The sequence below is a fragment of the Notamacropus eugenii genome, chromosome 5 (assembly GCF_028372415.1).
Source record: "Notamacropus eugenii isolate mMacEug1 chromosome 5, mMacEug1.pri_v2, whole genome shotgun sequence".
Classification (NCBI taxonomy): domain Eukaryota; kingdom Metazoa; phylum Chordata; class Mammalia; order Diprotodontia; family Macropodidae; genus Notamacropus; species Notamacropus eugenii.
In genome coordinates, this window is record NC_092876.1 from 218177023 (window position 1) to 218196756 (window position 19734).

Below are 19734 nucleotides of genomic sequence, written 5' to 3' on the forward strand. Positions count from 1 at the left end.
AATGCTAGTCTCCTCTGATACCTTTACTTAAAATTGTACTATACTTTTCTTTTGGAAAAGGGAAGAAAGATAGGAATTAGGAGAGACATGGGTTCTAATTCCAGCTCTTACATTTACTATTTATATTTTCCTAAATAAACCACTTCACTTTTCTGAATTTGTTTGCCCATCTGTGAAACAGGGATAATAATACTTGTACCATGACCCTGTGATGAAAGTCCTTTGTAAACATTAAGGTACTGTCTGGATATGAGTTGTTTATTTCTTCCTCAAGTAATCTCACACTTTTCTTATATTCTTTTATATTCATCTGTATGTTTTATCATCCCTACTAATTCACAAGTTTTATGAGTTCAAGCACCATGTTTTATTTATCATTTCATTTTTTCCCAATCCCTTGTGCAATACATTGATCATAACTAATGCTTAATTGTTAAATGAATGGACCTCTCTCTCCCAGGACTCTTTGCATTTTCAGGTTAACCCAAGTGAGTATCTACTCTGGATGATATTTTGTATAGAGGAGGACTTCTTGGTCTTGATCCTCATTCCTCCTCCCCTCCCCCATTCCAGACTGCCATTCTTCCGCCTCTCTACCCAGTCCTTCTCCTCTCCCTGACCCTGTGCCAAAGAAATGGAGCCAATAGGCATCCCCTTCTGACCAGTCATCTATCATTACTGTAGTGTGATATTACGGGTTAAATCTTGTTACAGTAATAAAGTCATTTGGACATTACATCAGTGTCTAAACTGGTTCAGTTTATTACATAGCATTTTGAATAGGAATAACACAGTTTAAGTTAGGGTTTGGAATGATTTTCATTTGGAAGAAATTTTTGTTCTTTTAAGAATTTGGTATAACAAGAGAACTGTGTTTGAATTTGGTTACCAGTGTTCTGTGAGCATTATTACACACACATGTTTCTTTTATTTTTATTTGGATTTTATTATTTCACATGTTATATCATTAATATATCTTTATCATATCACTTTTATATTCCAGAAATGAGCAAAGTACCTGGCATATAGTAGGTGCCTAATAAACACTCACTGACTGATTTTCAAAGTGGCAGCCTCTTTTGTATATCATAGATATCCCGAGGCCCCAGGCGCCCCCTCCCCAATATTTCAGAATCTTGCATAATGGAATTCTATTGTATTTGACCACTTTTTTCTTGTCTTGAATTATTCTTAAGTGGGTCTTGGGAGACTGTATTTCATTGTGTAGGAAACCCACAAACTCAAATAATTACCATCCAATTTTCTTGAAACTCGAACCAGTAATTGTAGTGGAGACTACTGGCCTTTGCCTTTGATGGTAGGGCTGATCACTAACTACTTAGGGTTTCAGCAGATGTTTGGATTTGCTGAAGTCCTTTTTCTTCTCCCAGTGTAACTCTTTCCTGAGCCCTCTGGAAAATGGGACTTGCGTTCAGACATCGTGGGATATATTAAGTGCTAAAAAGATGCAATAAAGTTCATTGTTGAGAAGAGTTATCAATGGATTGATTGCAATGAGAAGCCACAGCTTTTATCTCTCTTGTGTGATCTTCCCCTTCCTTGAACACTGTTTAGTATGCAGTGGTGATCTAGTTAATATTAAATAATTAAAGAGAGTCTGAACTTCTGACAGACCAGTGAATAAGTGACTTTAAGGAGCAAAATGCCATCTCCTCTATCTCTACCCCAGCTTTACATAATGTTCAGCAGGATTTTCCTTGAAGCGCTCATGTGGCTACATGGTGTTATTGGGTAGATAGGACACACTGAGGAGACAATGTAACTGAATGTCTCTGGGCCTCCATTTCCTTCTCTGTAAAACAGAAGGGTTTCACTAGAATGGGGGGGAGAGGTCTTAATTTTTGTGCGTGTGTGTGTGTGTGTGTGTGTGTATTATGACCTTTTTGGCAGTCTGGCAATCCTATCGACTGTTTTTCAGAATGTTTGTTGTCTACATTCATAATTCAATGAAATATTAAATTTCAGTTAGAGGTTAGTGAAAATAAAGATGCAATTTTTTCCTCATCAAAGTTCATAGACGCCCAAAGAATATCCACAGATCCCAAGTTATCTCCTTGGCTAGGTGATCTCTGAGGCCCTCAGATTTGCATCTGTGACTCTCTATAATCTGTCATATCTCTTCAGACAGTTTTCTGAACAACTATTCAAGCCTCTTAAAAAGCTGAACTAGCAAGAGGCTGCTGACTTCAGATGAGTACTGCTACATTTGGACTGGCTCTGAGTTACTTTGGATTAGAGAATCAAATAGGGCCTGAAAGAAGGCTTTCTCCTTTGCTGCTCTGAAGCTAGAGGAGTGAATCAGTTTCTAAAGATAGTGAACATGAGAAGTATTCAGATGGCAAATTCCTTTCTTCTGCTTTCGACGGTCATCTTCTCTCAAATATCTGTGCCTGATGGTGCTCTCGTTTGTACTGGTGACTCTGCCCACACTGTGTTTTCTGTCTCCTCAGTACCAACACTATCCTAATGTTCCCCATTAAACTGTAAGGTCCTTGAGAACAGGAACTGTTTTTTGCTTTCTTTTCCCTCTCCCCTCCCCTCCCCTCTTCTCTCCTTTCTTTGTGCCTAGCACAGTGCCTGCCTGCCTGCCTGCCTGCCTGCTTGCCTTCCTTCCTTCCTTCCTTCCTTTCTTCCTTCCTTCCTTCCTTCCCTCCCTCCTTCCCTCCCTCCCTAAAACCCTAAACCCAGTTCACTCTGAAGCCCATAGATTCGACCGTGCCCAAGCTCCACTTAATGGCTGTATTTTGGACCCTCCTGATTTAGAGTGAATATCGATGATAACTGTTTCTCTTTGGAACAGTAACCCTGACAGTCTTGCCCTCCCACCTTGATTTTTTTTTCTTTTTCTAATTAAAGGGGTCATACCTTGACTACTTCTTAAAGAGGCCTATTCACTGAATGGATATTACCTCACTCTAAGTGAGTACATGAAAAGGCATTAACCTAAAAGGGCCAGGGTCTCCCATTGCATCCTGGGCCTTCTTCAGTCATCCTGATGAATATCTGGTCACTGAATCCAGATGGCTCTGGAGGAAAAAGTGGGACCTGCACAGCCCTCCCTCACTCAAAACAAAGTCAACTGCGAATCATGTCATCATTTCCCTGATGTCATGGTCCTCTTCGAAAACAAAGGACAAACACAATCAGCACAGTGCCTGGCACAAAGTAGTTTAATGAAGGCTTGTGGACTTGAATTCCTGGCTTCCTTCAAGGGTTAGCTTAAGCCCCAACCTCTTGGGGAGGTTTTACCTGCTCCCCTCAATTGCTCGAGTCTTCCCTTTGAGATTTCTTCTCCTTTACCCTGTATGTACCTAGTTATGTATATGTTATCTCCTGCATTAGAATGTGAGTGTCTAAGAGCAGGGCCTATGATCCTCACCTCTATTTCTTTGTATCCCCAGAGCTTAAGCACAGTGCTTGGCATATAGGAAGTGTTATTAAATGCTTTTTTGGCCAGTAATTATGTTATTATTGACAATAATAATATCTGACATATAGCACTTAAAGTTGTGCAAATCACTTTCCATATATTATCTGATATGATCCTCATAGTAATATGTGAGGTAAGGAACATGAGAATTATTATTTCTGTTTTATAGAGACTGAGGTTGAGAGGTTTAATACAGAATTTCACTGTTAAAGAGACTTTAGTTCAGCCGTCATATAAAGACAAGTGGTCATCCAACCTTTCCCTAAAAGACCTTCAGAAATGTATAATTGGCCACCTTTTATGGTGCCATTTCTCTCAAAATGTTTTCATGGTGTAAATTCCCATTACTCCTGGCTCTTCCCTGCCTCCTCAACACTGTCATCATTTTTTTCATTAGATTGTAAACACCTTGGTGCTCCCGATTAGAAGTCTGTGAAAGGGGTACGGGAGTTGTTATTTGTGCCTAGGATGACGCACCTAGTATATTGTAGTGTAAGGTCTTGAATCTAAATCTCCTTACTCACAAATTAGGAGTTCTTTTCAGGACATTTCAGTATGGAGTTATCTCCTTTTACAAGTGGAGTTTATTTAATTGTCATGTTCTTTATAGTTTCATTTTAAAGTCTTCCACTAATACCAGAAAATTTAAAGATGAATGTTAAATTATTCCTTGGAATAAAAAGTTTTCAGGGATAAGTGAAAAGTGAGAAGTATTTCTGGCTTGAGGTGAAGAAGTATTTTAAATTTCTGGAAAGTTAGCAGAGTGGTTAGCATAGGCTTTTGACTACTGCTGCTTCTCCTCCTAGCAAACATCCTTAACTCCTCCCTGTTGATATGAGCCTATATAATGTGTTAAGAGCCAGATGCTGGGCCAGGGTGCTGGCTGTAATGGGAGTGCCTCAGGCAGCCATTTATCAGGAGGGTGTTAAGATTTACCAGTCAGTTCTTCAGTATAACCTTGTGAGGTAGATGAGAAGAGGAGCACCTGAAAATAAATATTTAGAATTTGCTTTATTGTAGAAATTTGGGGTGAGCTTTATGAGACTCTTTATCCACCATGACTGAAGGGAGACAACGTAACTTTAAAACAACACTCTAGTTACTGTATAAGCAGGGTCTGATTGCGTTGAGGGCAAATGTGTTTATACAGTATGTGAGTATGAGTATATGGATGTATATACATACATACACACTCAAATATACATTTGTTACATGTGTCTGTGTATATATATATATCATACACATATAATGCAATGTGCATATATGGGGCTAGGGGAGGGTGTGCAAATATATAGCACCTACTGTGTACCAGGCACTGTGCTAAGTGCTTTAAAAATATTATCTCATTTAAACTTAAAGCAACCCTGTAAAGTAGGTGTTGTTATTATCCCCATTTAACATTTGAGGAAACTGGGGCAAACAGAGGTTAAGTGATTTGCTCAGAGTCACACAACTAGTAAGTGTCTGAGGCTGAATTTGAACTCAGATCTTCTTGATTCCAGGCCCAGGGCTCTATCCCTTGCAACAAATAGCTACCTCTTATGTCTATTATACCACATTCACACACATACACATGTGGGGAAAAAATGTTATATTTTAGAATTAGGAGACCTGGGTTAGTATCCTGACTTTCCTAATTATTAGCCAGGTGAGCTTTAATTGTCTCATCTTTTAAGGGTAACATGCTCAACAGGGCTACTGTGAAGATTAAATGAGGAAATGTATATAAAATGCATCGAATCATAAAATGCCATCTATATTTAAGTATGAATACAAATGAGAGGCATGAATACAAATGTAGTGGAGAGAGTTGACCTCAGGACTCAGAGCTTGGTTCCCGTCCTGCCTTGGACACATGCTGCCTGTATGAACTCAGGGAGGTCCTTACACCTCTCCGTTGCCCCCAAGCTACTTTCTGACAAAATATGTTGCAGAAGAGGTGCCCACCTGTTGCAGTACTTGGAGTTTCCTCACTGAGTTGTCTTGACACTGTTGAAAGCACAGGCCTAGGCCTCCTACTTTAAGTAAATTGGTGAAGGGAGAGACTGGAGACAGATACCAGCTCACAGTTTATTATGGTAGCTGAATGAAGACTTGATGGGGGCCTGGGCCAGGGTGGTTCTTGTGTGAGTCGAGAGGAGGTGATGAAGGCAAAAATGGGGCATTAGGAAAATGGAGTTGATACTTGACAGCAGATTGGATGTGAGGGAAAGGGATGCATCAGAGGTGACTTTTATTTTGGTCTGAAGCAATGTCATCCTGGATTCTCACTTATCTTGCGTATCCTGTCTGTTGCCAAATCTTATCAGTTCAGAACATCTCTCCTATATAACACTTTGTCTCCCCTCACACAGCTACTGTCTTACTTTAGGGCCCTTCTCTCTCCCCTCAATTTTTAATCATCATTATTTTCCCCAATGTTTTTTCTTTCTTTTTAAAAATGTAAGGAGTATTTTATTTTTTCCAATTACATATAAAGACACAACAGTCACTTTTTATAAGATTTTGAGTTCCAGGTTTTTCTCCTTCTCTCCCTTCCCTCTCCCACTCCACATCATAGCAAGCAGTCTGATACAGGTTATACATGTGTCTCCTCATCTTTTGCAAGAGCTTTCTAATTGGTTTCTCTGCCTCGTCTTTGTGTTCTTTGTGTACTATTCAATTCATTGTGTACCATTGTGAGATTAAATATTCCTAATGCATAGCTCTGCTTAGGTCACAGAAACACTTATATATAGGATTTCTAAATTTCTCCTAATCGTATCTAACATCTTTTCCATCTTATAATAATAGTAGCTTACTTTTGGGGAAGGGGACAGTCCCTGCAATTTCATTGGTCAAAGAACTACATTGTGGGGATACTCACAGACGGTTAACTTCGTGTCTGTGTAACCTTGGTGGGAGAATGATGGTGCTATTAACAGAAATAGGGAAGTCAGGAAGAGAAGCAGCTTTAAGGGGAAAGTAATGAAATTCATTTTAAATAACGTTCAGCTTGAGGTGCTGGCAGAACATTTAAATGGAGATATTTGATAGGTAGTTAAAATTCAGGTTTAGCATTGATGATCCAGTTTGAGAGTTATCTTCATAGAGGTGATAGTTGTACAGAGCAGATGAGGCCATCTCTTCTTCCTCTGGCCACATTCCCCCACTACCTCCCCCAGAATCCTTGGCCCCTAGTCCTCAGACTCTGATGTATGGTGAACGTTTACCTTATATTCCTTGGCTCGAGCCTTCTTGGCTCTTCCTTTGCTGTCTCCTCACCATGCCACTATGGATGTCTTCTCTGAGGTACCATTTCCCACCCCTTTACGTACTTTCTTGTCTCATTAGACAGTAAGCTCCTTGAAGTCAGGGATTTTCTTGGTTGATTGTATTGCCTTGCCTAGCAAGTTCTTAATAAATGTTCTTTTTGTGGGTATCTGTCTGCCTGTCCACCTACCAGTCTGTCCATCTATCCATCCATCTATCTGTCTACCACCAAGGAAAAGGGTTTGAAGTCTTAGGACAGATACTTGAGAAATACTCATATTAATGAGATGAAAGAGAAGGAATGACTAGAAAACAAGGAGAGAACTAAAAGGAGTAGAAAAGGCTTTGTCCACCCTGTCAGAGGCTATAAAGGGTTTATGGATGGTGAGGATTTAGAAAAGGACACTGGATTTGGTGACCAATGGACCCCTGACAACCTTCTGAGAATCATTTCCATAAGGTACTGGTATGAAAATTATATTACTAGAGACTAAAAATCCAGCTACAAGAGGTGAAGGAATGGCAGTCCCTAGTAGAATGGTTTCCATTTTTTTTCAATTTGACAGTAAAAAAAAAAAAAAGAAGAGAGAGAGGTTTTGTTTTTTAAATTGTCCAAAGACTTTTGAATGTTTCAAAGCAGAAGGGAGTGGAATTATTGTGGAGGAAAAGACTGGAGCAAAGGCTTTCTAAGAAGGGGGAGAAGTACTGTCATCGTCAGTCTTGGCCAGAGGGATAGCCTCTTATTCTTCAGAAACAGAAGGAAAGGGAAGAAGAATGGTTATAGACAGCCAAATCTTTGAGGAAGGAACTCCCTGATCCCCATAGTTGTTGGGCTCTTCCCACTATACTAATGTTTATGTCAGGATCCTATCGCTTAGGGTTGAAGGAACCTCAGAGACCACTTAGTCCAACTCACTCTTTTTTACAGAATGAGGAAACTGAGGCCCAGAGAAATTAACTGACTTGCTCAAGGTCACACAGGTAATAAATATCAGATCTGGGATTCCAGGTCCAAATCTAGCATTCTTGTGGCTATACCATATTGCCCCTTTATGATTTTGCTGAATACTGACTGAATATGTACTTTCTGCATAGGACGATGGCAACATTTTTGTTCATGTTTCTAAAATAAAGCATTTTGAGGACACTCTTAAATTTTCTTTTTCTCTCAAACAACTCGGTAGCTCCTGCCTCCAACAAGGTTATGTTTTTAAAAGAGCACTGAACTCAGAAATATACAGTAGGACAAAGTCAATTTGTGTTGCCTTCATGAGTCTGAGGTGGTTAACCACAGGCTCCCAGAAGAATGGATTCTCATGGTGTGGGAAAAGTGATTAGTGAAAATTTATGCTTACCATATGGAGAATAACACAAGGGGAATGTGAGCCTGGATAACAGGGAAGTGAGAACAAGGAATGATGCCAGCCAAGGGCAAATGAGGTAATTGAGGCATTCTCTCATGGCCTGAATTTTTTTTTTATTTAAAAGGAAGGAAAATGTAGGGGCAATGTCTGTTGCTGGAATGTTTCCCCCTCCTCATCCAGCTCTGCTGGTGATTGTGACTCATCTATGGAAGCCTGGGTCCTTGGGATTTTCATCCTTGCACACTGCATGCTAACGTTGCAGGGACTTAGCTAGAATCAGAATTTGCCTAGCCAGTAATTTGCCATGGCAGAATGAGATATACCCTTGAACGTAGCAGTAGCATGTGCTCATTATATCAGTTTGACAGAAATCCATTTGTTTAAGGCCTCTAGCACTTTTTATTGTGGTTGAGGAAACCCATAAGCCCAATTATGTTAATTTTATTTTTATTTCTTTCACTGTGGCATAGGATTTGTAAATAAATCACTCAGGTTTTTAAAACAAAAACTTTCAATGTGTGTTTCCCAATTTCAATGAAAATCAACAATTTCTTTGTGTTGGGTGTATTGTGCATGTATCTAAGTATATGTTTAAATCAGACTCTTGAGTGGAATACAGATGTTTGGTTTCCCTTCATATAGATCTATGTTTACTGTTGATCTTGTTTTTGTTCTTTTGTTTTTTTTATCCTTATTTTGGTACCCCACTATTTAGCGCATAGTAGGTGCTTAACAAACACTTGTTAACTTGACTTGCTGATCTACTCAATATTGAATGTGAAAAATGTTTTTTTTGGTCAGAAACCCCTTTAAAGGTTTTTTAAGATGTAGAGAAGAGAGCAAAAGGAATTTCATAAAGAAACACAAACAAGCAGGAGAACTTTAAAAGCTAAAATTTGAGCTTAGCATATGCTTAAAAAGAGAAGCAAGCTATATTATAATATAGAGATCTGGAGTTTTATGTATAGTCTGCTTTTTCTATTTTACCATATGTTTAGAAATTTCAGTTTTACTTGGTGTTAAGTTCAGAATAAGTATATATTATAAAAAATAACAAGAAGTGCTGGGGGGAGGGATAGTGATCGAGAAATAACAATGATGTAAAAAAAGTATCAATGAAAATGAAACTTTTTTTACCTTTAAAAGTTTAGAGTGTTAACAAGTATTTTGACTTTTAAGAAAGACTCTATGGTCCCCCTTCTCACTGAGGAGGGAGATTGTTGTCATTATGGATGCCTTGAAATTTTTTTTTTTTTTTTTTTGATGACTTGAAATTTTTAAAGCATGGTAGCTACTTGTCTGATTTTAGGATTGGGTGTCCTACCAACTGCAGATAGACTCACTGTAGCAAACTGGAAGTCTAGATGCCTTGCCCATGAGTTTTTCTCTTGAGTGTTGAACTTTTACTGAGTAATAAATAATTGCTAGGCTAGTTATTTTAAAAAATGGTGTGAGCTTTTGTCTTTTTTTCTGGCCACTTACGGAAGAACTTGGCCAACCATGTTCGATTGTACTCAGTATAAGGTGGGGGAGATTTTTTTGTATGTTGTTGTAACATGTTTTTAAAGAGAATGCATTTAATTTCAATAATACAGCAACAAGCTCAACCAAGTTGGAAGATTTGAGCTACTTAGATGGACAGAGGAATGCTCCCCTTCGAACCTCAATTAGATTACCGTGGCACAACACCGCAGGAGGTCGGGCGCAGCAAGAAATTAAAGGTATTTGCCTTGAATGTCTCTCTTGTAATGGACATGACTCATTTGTTCAACACATTTATTGAACACTTGTTTGATTGTCAGTGCTCAGCTATGAACTGTTTTTCAAAAATGCAGCTTAAGGTGTATTTGTTTAAAATAGTAAAAGTGTAGGGAAAGGCCATTGGAACTGAAGGATTTTATTGAAGTGTTGACTATTGTTATGGAACTGAAAAATAAGCATTCTGCAGTGATGCACTGTGAATTATGGGAGTGACACATGTTCACTTCAGATTTAAAAAGCACCAACAACTATGAATTTAAGTTTTTTTCCCCTACCAGTATAGTGTATTGAGTTTACTTGGGTTCTATGAGTTTGCCTTGGCTATCTATCAGTGTATTTGGTTTTGTACATCTAACCAGTAGCTTGGAATTTTGGATGTCAGCAGCCTTACCTAATAGGGCATTAGGTATTTTAGCCAACAAAGATGAAGCAGTTCTGTTGCCATCTTTGCCCAGGGGAAAACATTGCTTACTATTTACTTACTCATGGTGGTTGTAAAAGACACTCATTAAATACAATTTCTGGGTAAACCAAACTATCCATGGTGTGGCCATCTGTATAATAATCACTAATCCTTGTGGGTGGTTGTATATCCCTCCCCCTCTCCCCCTTCTGAGTGACTCAAAAATCTTGGGATTGAAGGACCAAAGGAAAATCAGCATAATAAGAAATTACATTTGTAGACTCCGCATGCTATTATTTTTGCCTCTACCAAAATTATGGGCAGCTAAAGAATCTTTAAAGTTATTATATTAGTCTAGTACAGGGGTGGGGAACCTGCAGCTTTGAGGCCTCATGCAGCACTCGAGAGCCTCAAGTGCATCCCTTTGACTGAATCCAGACTTCACAAAACAAATTCTTTTAGTTTGTGATATATAATTGCTGAGGGTCCAAGCCTAGTGGCTGTTTTATCCTTCCTTGGAAAGGAGTCATGTAGATTCTTGTAAAGATTTTTATAACAATGGTCCTTGAGGATGAAATTGTTATTCCCCACACCCCTTTAAAAAGATATTTTTGGTAAAGCCTGTTGGATTGCCCCAGAAAATTTATAAATCTTTTAAATTGAGTCTCAGTCTGTTGAAAAGAAAGTCAGTTCATCCTATAGGAGTGGTATAATCTTAAATTTGAAATAGGGTAATATTTAAGATCTGTGGAGATCTGAGTTTGAAAAAAAAATTAAAGAATTTTTTTTTGACAGAGTTTTTAAAATAATTTTTTCCTAGTATTTTTTTTCCTTATTCTAAATATTGACCTCTAGAGGACAAGGACTATTGAAATGTGTTTGCTGTCCTCAGTGCTTTGCACTGGGCTTCATAGGGGCTTAAACGTTTGTTGATGGATTGGTTCTCAACCTACTCATTTTAAAGTCCTCAGGGCTGACTGTTATTGTCATTTTTGTGTTGTTATTGTTGTTTTATCAAAACAGTAGCACAATGCTTCTTTTGGTGGTCAGGCTTCCAAGCTACAAATGTGTATGCAGAAGCTCTGTTCGAGATGCTCAAAAGGATCCTGACGTAAATAGGGACCACTGGAGGAGCCCGCGAAGTGGCTTTTCAGAAAGTTCAAGCAACATTTTTTCCCCAGGAGAGGTAGAGAACTACTCTCAGGCTTTGAACCAGATTTGTTTTTTGAAATAATATTATTGGATTTATTAATTTATCTTGGTTGGAGATTTTTTTGTTGTTGTTTGTTTGGGGTGTTTTTGACCAGAAGGTTAGAAGGGAGTATAGGAAATCCTGCTGGAGGCCTTGAGAGCAGAGAACTGACTCTAAAAACAGGTAGACCTGCCCACCTCTACTCTCCCTGAGGGCATCTCTGGGTAATAGTAGGAAGCAATGATTAATCTTCGTGATGATAACACTGAGCCATTAAGAAAAGGTTAGCATATATTTTTGTGTGTGAAGTATGGGAGCATGCTGTAAATTTCAGAAAGGTTTCTTTTCAAAATACTTTAATAAATTGTTTTGAACATTTTGTAGTTTTTAAAGGAATAATTTTGAATTATTTGGAAAATCTGACTAGAAGACAGAGTAAGTCAGCTTGGTCCTTATATTTCACAGGTATCTTAAATATCTTCAACCTAGTGATTCTAATTCAGTTTTGTTAATTTTCTGGTACTATTCATGAGTCAACTATCAATTGAATGCCTTCTCTGTTTTGGCTAGGGTCAAGTGTATCACACACAAAAAGATACTGTGGTCCGCTATACATATCAGGCTTTCAATTAATAGTTGATTCCTTGTTAGTGCCAGATAAACTGGACAATGTAGTGCATACCTGCAATCCTTGGTATTTGGGAAGGCTGAGGCTGATGAATTGCCTAGGTTAGGAGTTGTGAGCTGCAAGTCAAGAGGACTAAAACTGTTGCTGGTATATACACCAAATCTTGCACCAAAATAGTGAGCCCGAATTGACCAAGTTTGGAAACAGCAGATCTAAAGCTTCTGTGTGGGTCAAGAGTAGGATCATGACATGAGTGGTTGCTGCATTTCCCACCTGGACAAGATAGGAGATCAGTCTCCCTCCCATCATTCCTTCCTACTCTCCAAAAACAATGCCAAATAAATATAGTATTGCTTGACTGGAGTTGTTAGGTTGTAGTGAACTTGTGAAATTTTCCTAGGTCTAAATCTTTTAAATGTAAGGACCAAGTATCTCTTTTGAATTATTTCATCTTATCCTGAGCAGACACTGAAACTTTATGCTGTGTTCAAAAGGATGATCTTTGAAATGATGCTGCTAATAGAATATTATTGCACAGAACCATGGAGTTTCTTCTAATTACACTGTTCTTTCTTCTAGCACGGTTTGTCCCTTACAAGCCACAAGACATTTTGTTGAAGCCACTGTTGTTTGAAGTGCCAAGCATAACAACAGACTCTGTGTTCGTTGGAAGAGATTGGCTCTTTCAACTGATAGAAGAAAACTTGAAGAATACAGAGTTGGCAGAAAATAGGGGAGCAGTCGTTGTTGGAAATGTGGGATTTGGGAAGACTGCAATTATTTCTAAGTTGGTGGCACTTAGCTGCCATGGGAGCCGCATGAGACAGATTGCTTCAAACAGTCCCAGTTCATCGCCTAAAAGTATGCTCATCTTTAATTAGTTGTCTAGTTTATGTTGTTAATATGAAATGAAATTCAGGATATTGCTGTTGTGATAAACATAAATTATCAATGTTTCTCAAGTTGTTCCAGCTGCTACATTAAAACAAAAAAAAAATTAATTGAAGTTTTTGATCATACAAGAAAATTCTGGTCTAATACTATTTATTACATCAAATGCCTTGATGGAGCTTGGGGGGAGGGAGGAAGTCTGTCCTCTTTGTGTTGCACGAGTCCTCTCTTTCTCCCCCCAAATCTCTTTTTCTTTCCCAGTGCCGCTGTTTTGCTGGACCAGGGAAAGAGTACAAAGGGTGGCACTATGGCCACTGCCCTGCTCTCTGAACACATGGTCCCATCCACTGCAGGGACAGCTGCAGTGTTAAAGGTGGAAGGACATGGAGTTATTCAGACAACCTGTATCGAGAGCTCTTGGGGAGTGGGGTGTTTGAGAAGGCTGGCTCATCAATGCTCATTAAATCTAAAGGTTTAGGGTTTCCCAGTTCAACAGACCAACCCATCCATTGCAGGGGTTCTTAAGGTTCCCAGATCCCCTGGTCATATGTGTTGAAGGTTCCTTCGTATATCCATTAACAGCATGAAGATTAAATTGGAACCTTGATAAACCACCTAATTGCATATCCATATATATGTCCTTTAGGATGTGACATTATTAGAATCTTAAAACCTTTTTAGTGATTAGGAAGAACATAACTTTTAACACCTGCTGCTTCTTAAACATAGTAAAGCCCATTATATTTAAAATATGGTGGAAAAAAGTATCAGCTTCTCAGGGAAATGCTAAGAATTAATCAAGGTGTATACTGTCTGATTGAAGAGAACTAGATTTCCTGTTAATATTGTTGACATAGATACTGGGAAATCTTTTTTAATGGGCTGCTGGTTTTATTTGTTCCTTCACAGGTTCAGATCCCTGCCAGGATCTTCCTTTCACCCCATTGTTCTCACCCAATGCTTCCACAGGTGCTCCCAGTGCTGCGAAGACCCTAAGTTGTCCTGGTACTCCTGAGCATCAGAGACCAGTAGATAGTGCCTTGAGATACCTCGCCTCTAAGGTAATGGGCCTTTGTGTTTGACGGTTAGGCTAGATTTGGGACCATCAGACACATGGTATTGTGAGCTGAGCAAAAGATTGAACATTAGAAGAACAAATTTATTTCCCACATCTAGTTCTGTGATGTCTAATAAGTAACTTCTCTGAATTCCAGTTTTTTATTTGTAAGATGAGAATTTTTTACTTGCACCATTAAGCCTCCATGAGTTGTTGTGGGGAATACTTTTTGTATACTCTGAAGTGCCACGTAAGTTTTTGTTGCCATCATTGTCATCATCATTAAGGTAAGTTTTACATTTTCAAAATAGACTGGAAGAAGAAACATTTTTTAAAAACTTATTAAAAAAAAAGATGGGTTTTAGTAAAGTTGTAATTAAGAAATGTAATGAAATGTGTTGAAAGTGACAAATATCTAATGATTTTGGTAATAATAGTTGACATTAAAGCCTTTTAACATTTGGTCCTCACAACTCTGTGAGGTAGGTCAGTAGATATTTACCTGTGTTGAGTGGATATTGGATTAAGGGTCTAAAAGGGGAACAGAAGTTGCTAATGAGAGTCACTAGTATGCCTTTGTTGTGAGTTTAATTTTATGTTTAACTGAACTTTAAAAAAGTCTAAAGGGTATATACTTCTGAGAGCCAAATATTTCAAGGCTTTTACTTGGCTGAGAAGTCTCCTGACCAAGGCTTCATTTCCCTCAGACCTTGGTTCTCAATAACTTTCTATTGGAGGTTCATCATGATGTTGTAAAGGAGGGTTGGCTGACTTTTCCTTTCTAGATTTATGATCATTAAGGTCTTTGTGTGACATTTTTCTTCTGCTTTAACATCTGTCACTAGTACGAGGTTGCCTTTCTATCCTTAATCCTTGCTGTTGCTCTCGCTTTCAGCTAATTGCTTGGGTTTTTGTAGTGACTTTCATGGCATGAGGTCATGAAGTTATGGGTCCCCAAAGGTATGGTACAGATGGAGAAGAAGCCTGTAGAAGTAATGGTCTGTTCCACTTGCCCCTGAGTCCCATTAGCTCAAATGAGCAGCCCCTTGGCTTGTCTCCTCTAAAACTGAAGGTCTTGCTGCTTCTGACCAGTGAAGTCAGTGGGTTTGTACAGGAACAGGGTTGTTAGATTGAAAGAGGAAAGACTGTCCCCAGCATAGGCTGCCTTGGCTACTAAGTACACCATAGAGAGAGATGTGTTTTATGGCTTGTCTTCTTTCCATTGAAGACAGAACTTTGTACTGCTGTGTGTTGATGACTGATTTGTTGGAAAACAGTATGATAGGAATGATTATAAATTACCCTTGAAAAATGTATCTCAAACCCATAGTTAGGTGCCATATTTCTTCCTTTACTGTCAAGAGTATGAGGCTTAGAATCCAGAGACCTGAAATGAAACCTATTTCTGTCCCTGTGTTAACCTTGAAAATGTCACTTACCATTTCTGTCACCTGGTTCTTTTACCTTGATAATAGAGATAGTAAGTAATACATAACCCTGCCTACTACATGAGGTTGTTAGGGCCAAGTGAAATAAAAGCACCCCAAACTGTATAATAATAAATCTGATAATCTAAGTGAAATGGATGAATATTTACAAAAATATAAATTGCCCAGATTAACAGAAGATGAAATAAAATACTTAATCCCGTTTGAGAAAAAGAAATTGAACGAGTCATAAATGAATTCCCTAAGAAAAAATCTCCAGGGCCAAATGGATTTACAAATGATTTCCACCAAACATTTAAAGAAAAATTAATTCCAATACTATGTAAGCCATTTGGAAAACCAGGTGAAGAAGTCCTACCAAATTCCTTTTATGACACAAATGTGATGTTGATCAGGAACAGCCAAATAGAGAAAGAAAATTATAGACCAATTTCCCTAATGAATATTGATGCAAAAACTTTAAATAAAATATTAACAAAAAGATTACAGCAACTCATGAAGATGATATACTATTTCCAGGTGGGGTTTACACCAGTATTAGAGGGCTAGTTCAATATTAGGAAAGCTATCAGAATAATTGATCACATCTACAAACTAAATAATTGATCATATCTAAAACTAAAAGAAATCATATGATTATCAGAATAGATGCAGAAAAAGCATTTGACAAAACACAGCACCCATTCCTGTTAAAAACACTAGAGAGCATAGGAATAAATGCAATTTTCCTTAAAAGGATAAGTACTAATCTATCTAAAACCACGAGTAAACATTACATGTAATGGGGATAAGCTGCAAGATTTTCCAGTAAGATCAGGGGTGAAGCAAGGATGCTTTTTATCATCACTGTTGTTCAATATTGTACTAGAAATGTTACCTTTGGCAATAAGAGATGAAAAAGAAATTTAAGAAATTAGAACAGGCAATGAAGAAACAAAACTATCTCTCTTTGCAGATGATATGATGGTATATTTAGAGAATTCTAGAGAATCAACTGAAAAACTACTTGAAACTACTTTAGCAAAGTTGCAGGATATAGAATAAACCCACATAAATCATCAGCATTTCTGTATATTGTCAACAAAGTCCAGAAGCAAGAGACAGAGGAATTCCATTTAAAATAACTGTAGACAATATAAAATATTTAGGAGTCTACCTGCCAAGACAAACCCAGGAATTATATGAACACAATTACAAAATGCTTTTCACATAGATAAAGCCAGAACAATTGGAAAAATACCCATAGCTCATAAGTAGGTTGAGCTATTACAATAAAAATGGCAATTCTGCCTAGATTAATTTACTTATTCAGTGCCATACCAGTCAAACTACCAAAAAATTATTTTATAGAGCTGGAAAAAAATAACAAAAATACCTTTGAAAAAATGTGAAGTGCTCAAAAAATACAATCACAGTTTCTTCTATCAGTCTCTTTTGGCTCTCAAATGTCTATCCATTTTTAATAGCTTATTTCCTGTTTTTTAATTCCAGTGAGCCTATTATAATTGAATTAATAATAGCTAGCCTTTATATAGTGCTTCAGGGTTTACAAAGCCACTTATATGTGTTATGATGTACCTCATTTGATTTAACTCCAAACATGATGGGGGAAAATGCAAATATTTCAGGGTAATGAAAGTTTTTAGTAGAATAAAATAAATTCTGTAACCAGGAAGACTTTTACTCATAACACCCTTCTCCTTGATTCCCTTACCCCCATTCTATCACTTTTCATAATCTCAAAGTTTTCATATACAGGATGAAAAAAAACTCCAACACTGGGCTTCAGTGGTCAGAACTGGAAGGATCATCAATTTAAAAGGACTAACGTGGGCTTATTTAGTGACATCTTCTTGTGCATGGAACTGGATTTCCCACTCTCTTTGGAAAATTTCTAGTTAGGCGTCTTGTTGTCATTGAGAGTTCATTATACATCAATTGGGAAATGGCTGAGTAAGTTGTGGTGTGTAATTATGATGGAATTCTGTTGTGCTGTAAGAAATGATGAGCAGAAATGCTCTCAGAAAAACCTATAAAGACTTAGATGGGTTGATGCAAAGTGAAATGTACTGGGTACAAAGTAACAGCAATATTGTAAGGTGATCAGATAGGAAGGATTTAGCTATTCTCAATAATACAATGGTCCATGACCACTCTGAAGGACTTAGGATGAAAAATGCTATCCATCCCCAGAGAAAAAACTGATGGTGTCTGAACACAGATGAAAGCAATTTTTAGTTTTTTTCCACTTTCTTTATTTTTCTTTCTTTTCTTTTTTGGAGGGGCAAGGTGAGGCAGTCAGGATTAAGTGACTTACCCAAGGCATGCAACTAGGAAGTGTCAAGTATCTGAGGCCAGATTTGAACTCAGGTCCTCCTGACTCCAGGACCGATGCTGCCCCTTATTTTTCTTGAGTTTTTTTGTTTGTGTTTTCTTTCACAACATGGCTATTATGAATATTTTTGGCATGACTACACATATGTAACCTATATAAAAAAGAAAGTTCATTATGACAAAGGTACACTCCTTGCCTTGTGACCGGTACAGTACCAGGTACTCCTACCTGTATCTGCACCTAGAGTTTCACAGCATCATAGGTCTAGAGTTGAAAAGCTGTTTCACCCAGCCCCCTCATCTAACAGAAGAAACCCAGACCTAGGGAAGTTAATTTGAGGTCATACAGAGAGAAAGCCTTAGATGCACAACATGATTCCTCCTTTAAAGCTTCATTGTCATTCATTCCCCACACAATCTAGTGGTCTTAATTTCTCTGCACTATCAATCAGCTGTACAAGTCTATGTACTTGGAAGACTTGAAATTAGTCACCCATTCTTCTTTTAGAGGAAAGTAGATATGTTAGTATCTGGACTGTGTTTTTATTGGCTACTTATTTCCTAACTTGCTTTTTGAGAGCAGTAACAAATCAGCTCTAAGGGATTGGCAGGGTAATGCTAACTGCATTTCTTTCCTCAGGAATGTTGGGGTCTCCTTGGAATTTCCTGTACACCAGGAATTGCCTTCAGTCAGGCCAAGTTTTGACTTTTGTGAATGCCTTCCTACTGCTTCAGCAACTGATCGACATAAAACACCACCGGCCTGGGAAGCAGGAGACCTGAATTCCAATCCCAGTTCTACCACTTGCTTGCTGTGTGACCTTGAGCAATTTACTTTGCTTTAGGGAGTTTCTCTTTCTATCTTGGTTAAAATTAGGGGAGATGGACTAAGCCATTATGATCCCTGCTCTAACTTGTGAAACTCGGTGATTTTTGGTGCTAAACCTTTTTGACATCTTGCGAATTCAATAGCATACCATCACTTTTCTCCTTTTCAGAGTATGGACCTGTGGTGGAAATCAAATGCATGCCCTCTTTATTTCATCCAGGGGAAAAAAAATAATAAATGCTCGTTTCTGTTTACTTTAAGCTGAGAAACTGTCCCCTGATGGTGTGTGCTTGCTTTCTGTTCAGGTTGTGGCCTATCACTACTGCCAAGCTGACAACACCTACACATGCCTGGTCCCCGAGTTTGTGCACAGCATTGCCGCTTTGCTGTGCCGGGCACATCCATTGATTGCATATAGAGACCTGCTAATAAAGGAGCCACAGCTACAGAGCATGCTGAGCCTTAGGTCATGTGTTCAGGACCCAGTGGCAGCCTTCACCAGAGGAGTCCTGGAACCACTCGCCAGCCTCAGAAATGGTAGATCAAGGATGTTACTTGGAAACTTTCTCATTGTATATTTAGACAGGAACAGGAGTGATCAGTTCTAGAAAGAGAGTAGTGATCGTGGTTCCCCAGGGGAGACAGGCTGGAACAGCAGTCGTCTATCCCTACTAGTGGAAAGCCAACTCCACCAACCATATAAAGACCATAACCTATGTGGATGCTACCTTAGGGCTACAAAAGTCGTGAATGATTTTACTTTCTGTTTGGTATTACTGTTAGTCCTAATTTAGTCTTATTTGAATGGAATTGTGAGGATGTTTTTCCACTTACCTGCTCAGCTAAGTTTGAAGATACAGCCATGCCTGACTTGTTCTTTTTGTATCACCTCACTTTACACATTGGAGCTCTTGTCTTTTCCCTGAGAAATCTGAGGAGCAGGGGGAGGAGCCTATTCAGATTGAGGAGTTTTTCCTCCTTAAGTTATTCTGATGAAAAGTTTGCAGGTTAATAATAGCTTAAGTCAGTACAAAGATTCAATAGAGATTTCAGTTATCCATGCTATCTCTTATCCTCATTACTATAAATGATCAAGGAATTAGCTGTATCCATATGTGAGTGCT

At 38.3% G+C, this 19734-nt stretch overlaps 1 protein-coding gene across 4 annotated transcripts in view; it reads left to right on the forward strand.

The window, feature by feature from the left end:
- TANC1 (tetratricopeptide repeat, ankyrin repeat and coiled-coil containing 1) overlaps window positions 1-19734 on the forward strand; it is a 259324-nt gene that overhangs the window by 181748 nt on the left and 57842 nt on the right. For 3 of the 4 annotated variants that reach the window (XM_072612108.1, XM_072612111.1, XM_072612109.1), the window contains 4 exons: window positions 9663-9788; window positions 12631-12912; window positions 13852-14003; window positions 18916-19147. In XM_072612108.1, coding sequence (XP_072468209.1) covers window positions 9663-9788; window positions 12631-12912; window positions 13852-14003; window positions 18916-19147 — 792 coding nt within the window. The remainder of the gene's footprint in view (window positions 1-9662; window positions 9789-12630; window positions 12913-13851; window positions 14004-18915; window positions 19148-19734) is intronic. The other variant, XM_072612110.1, reaches the window with a different exon arrangement.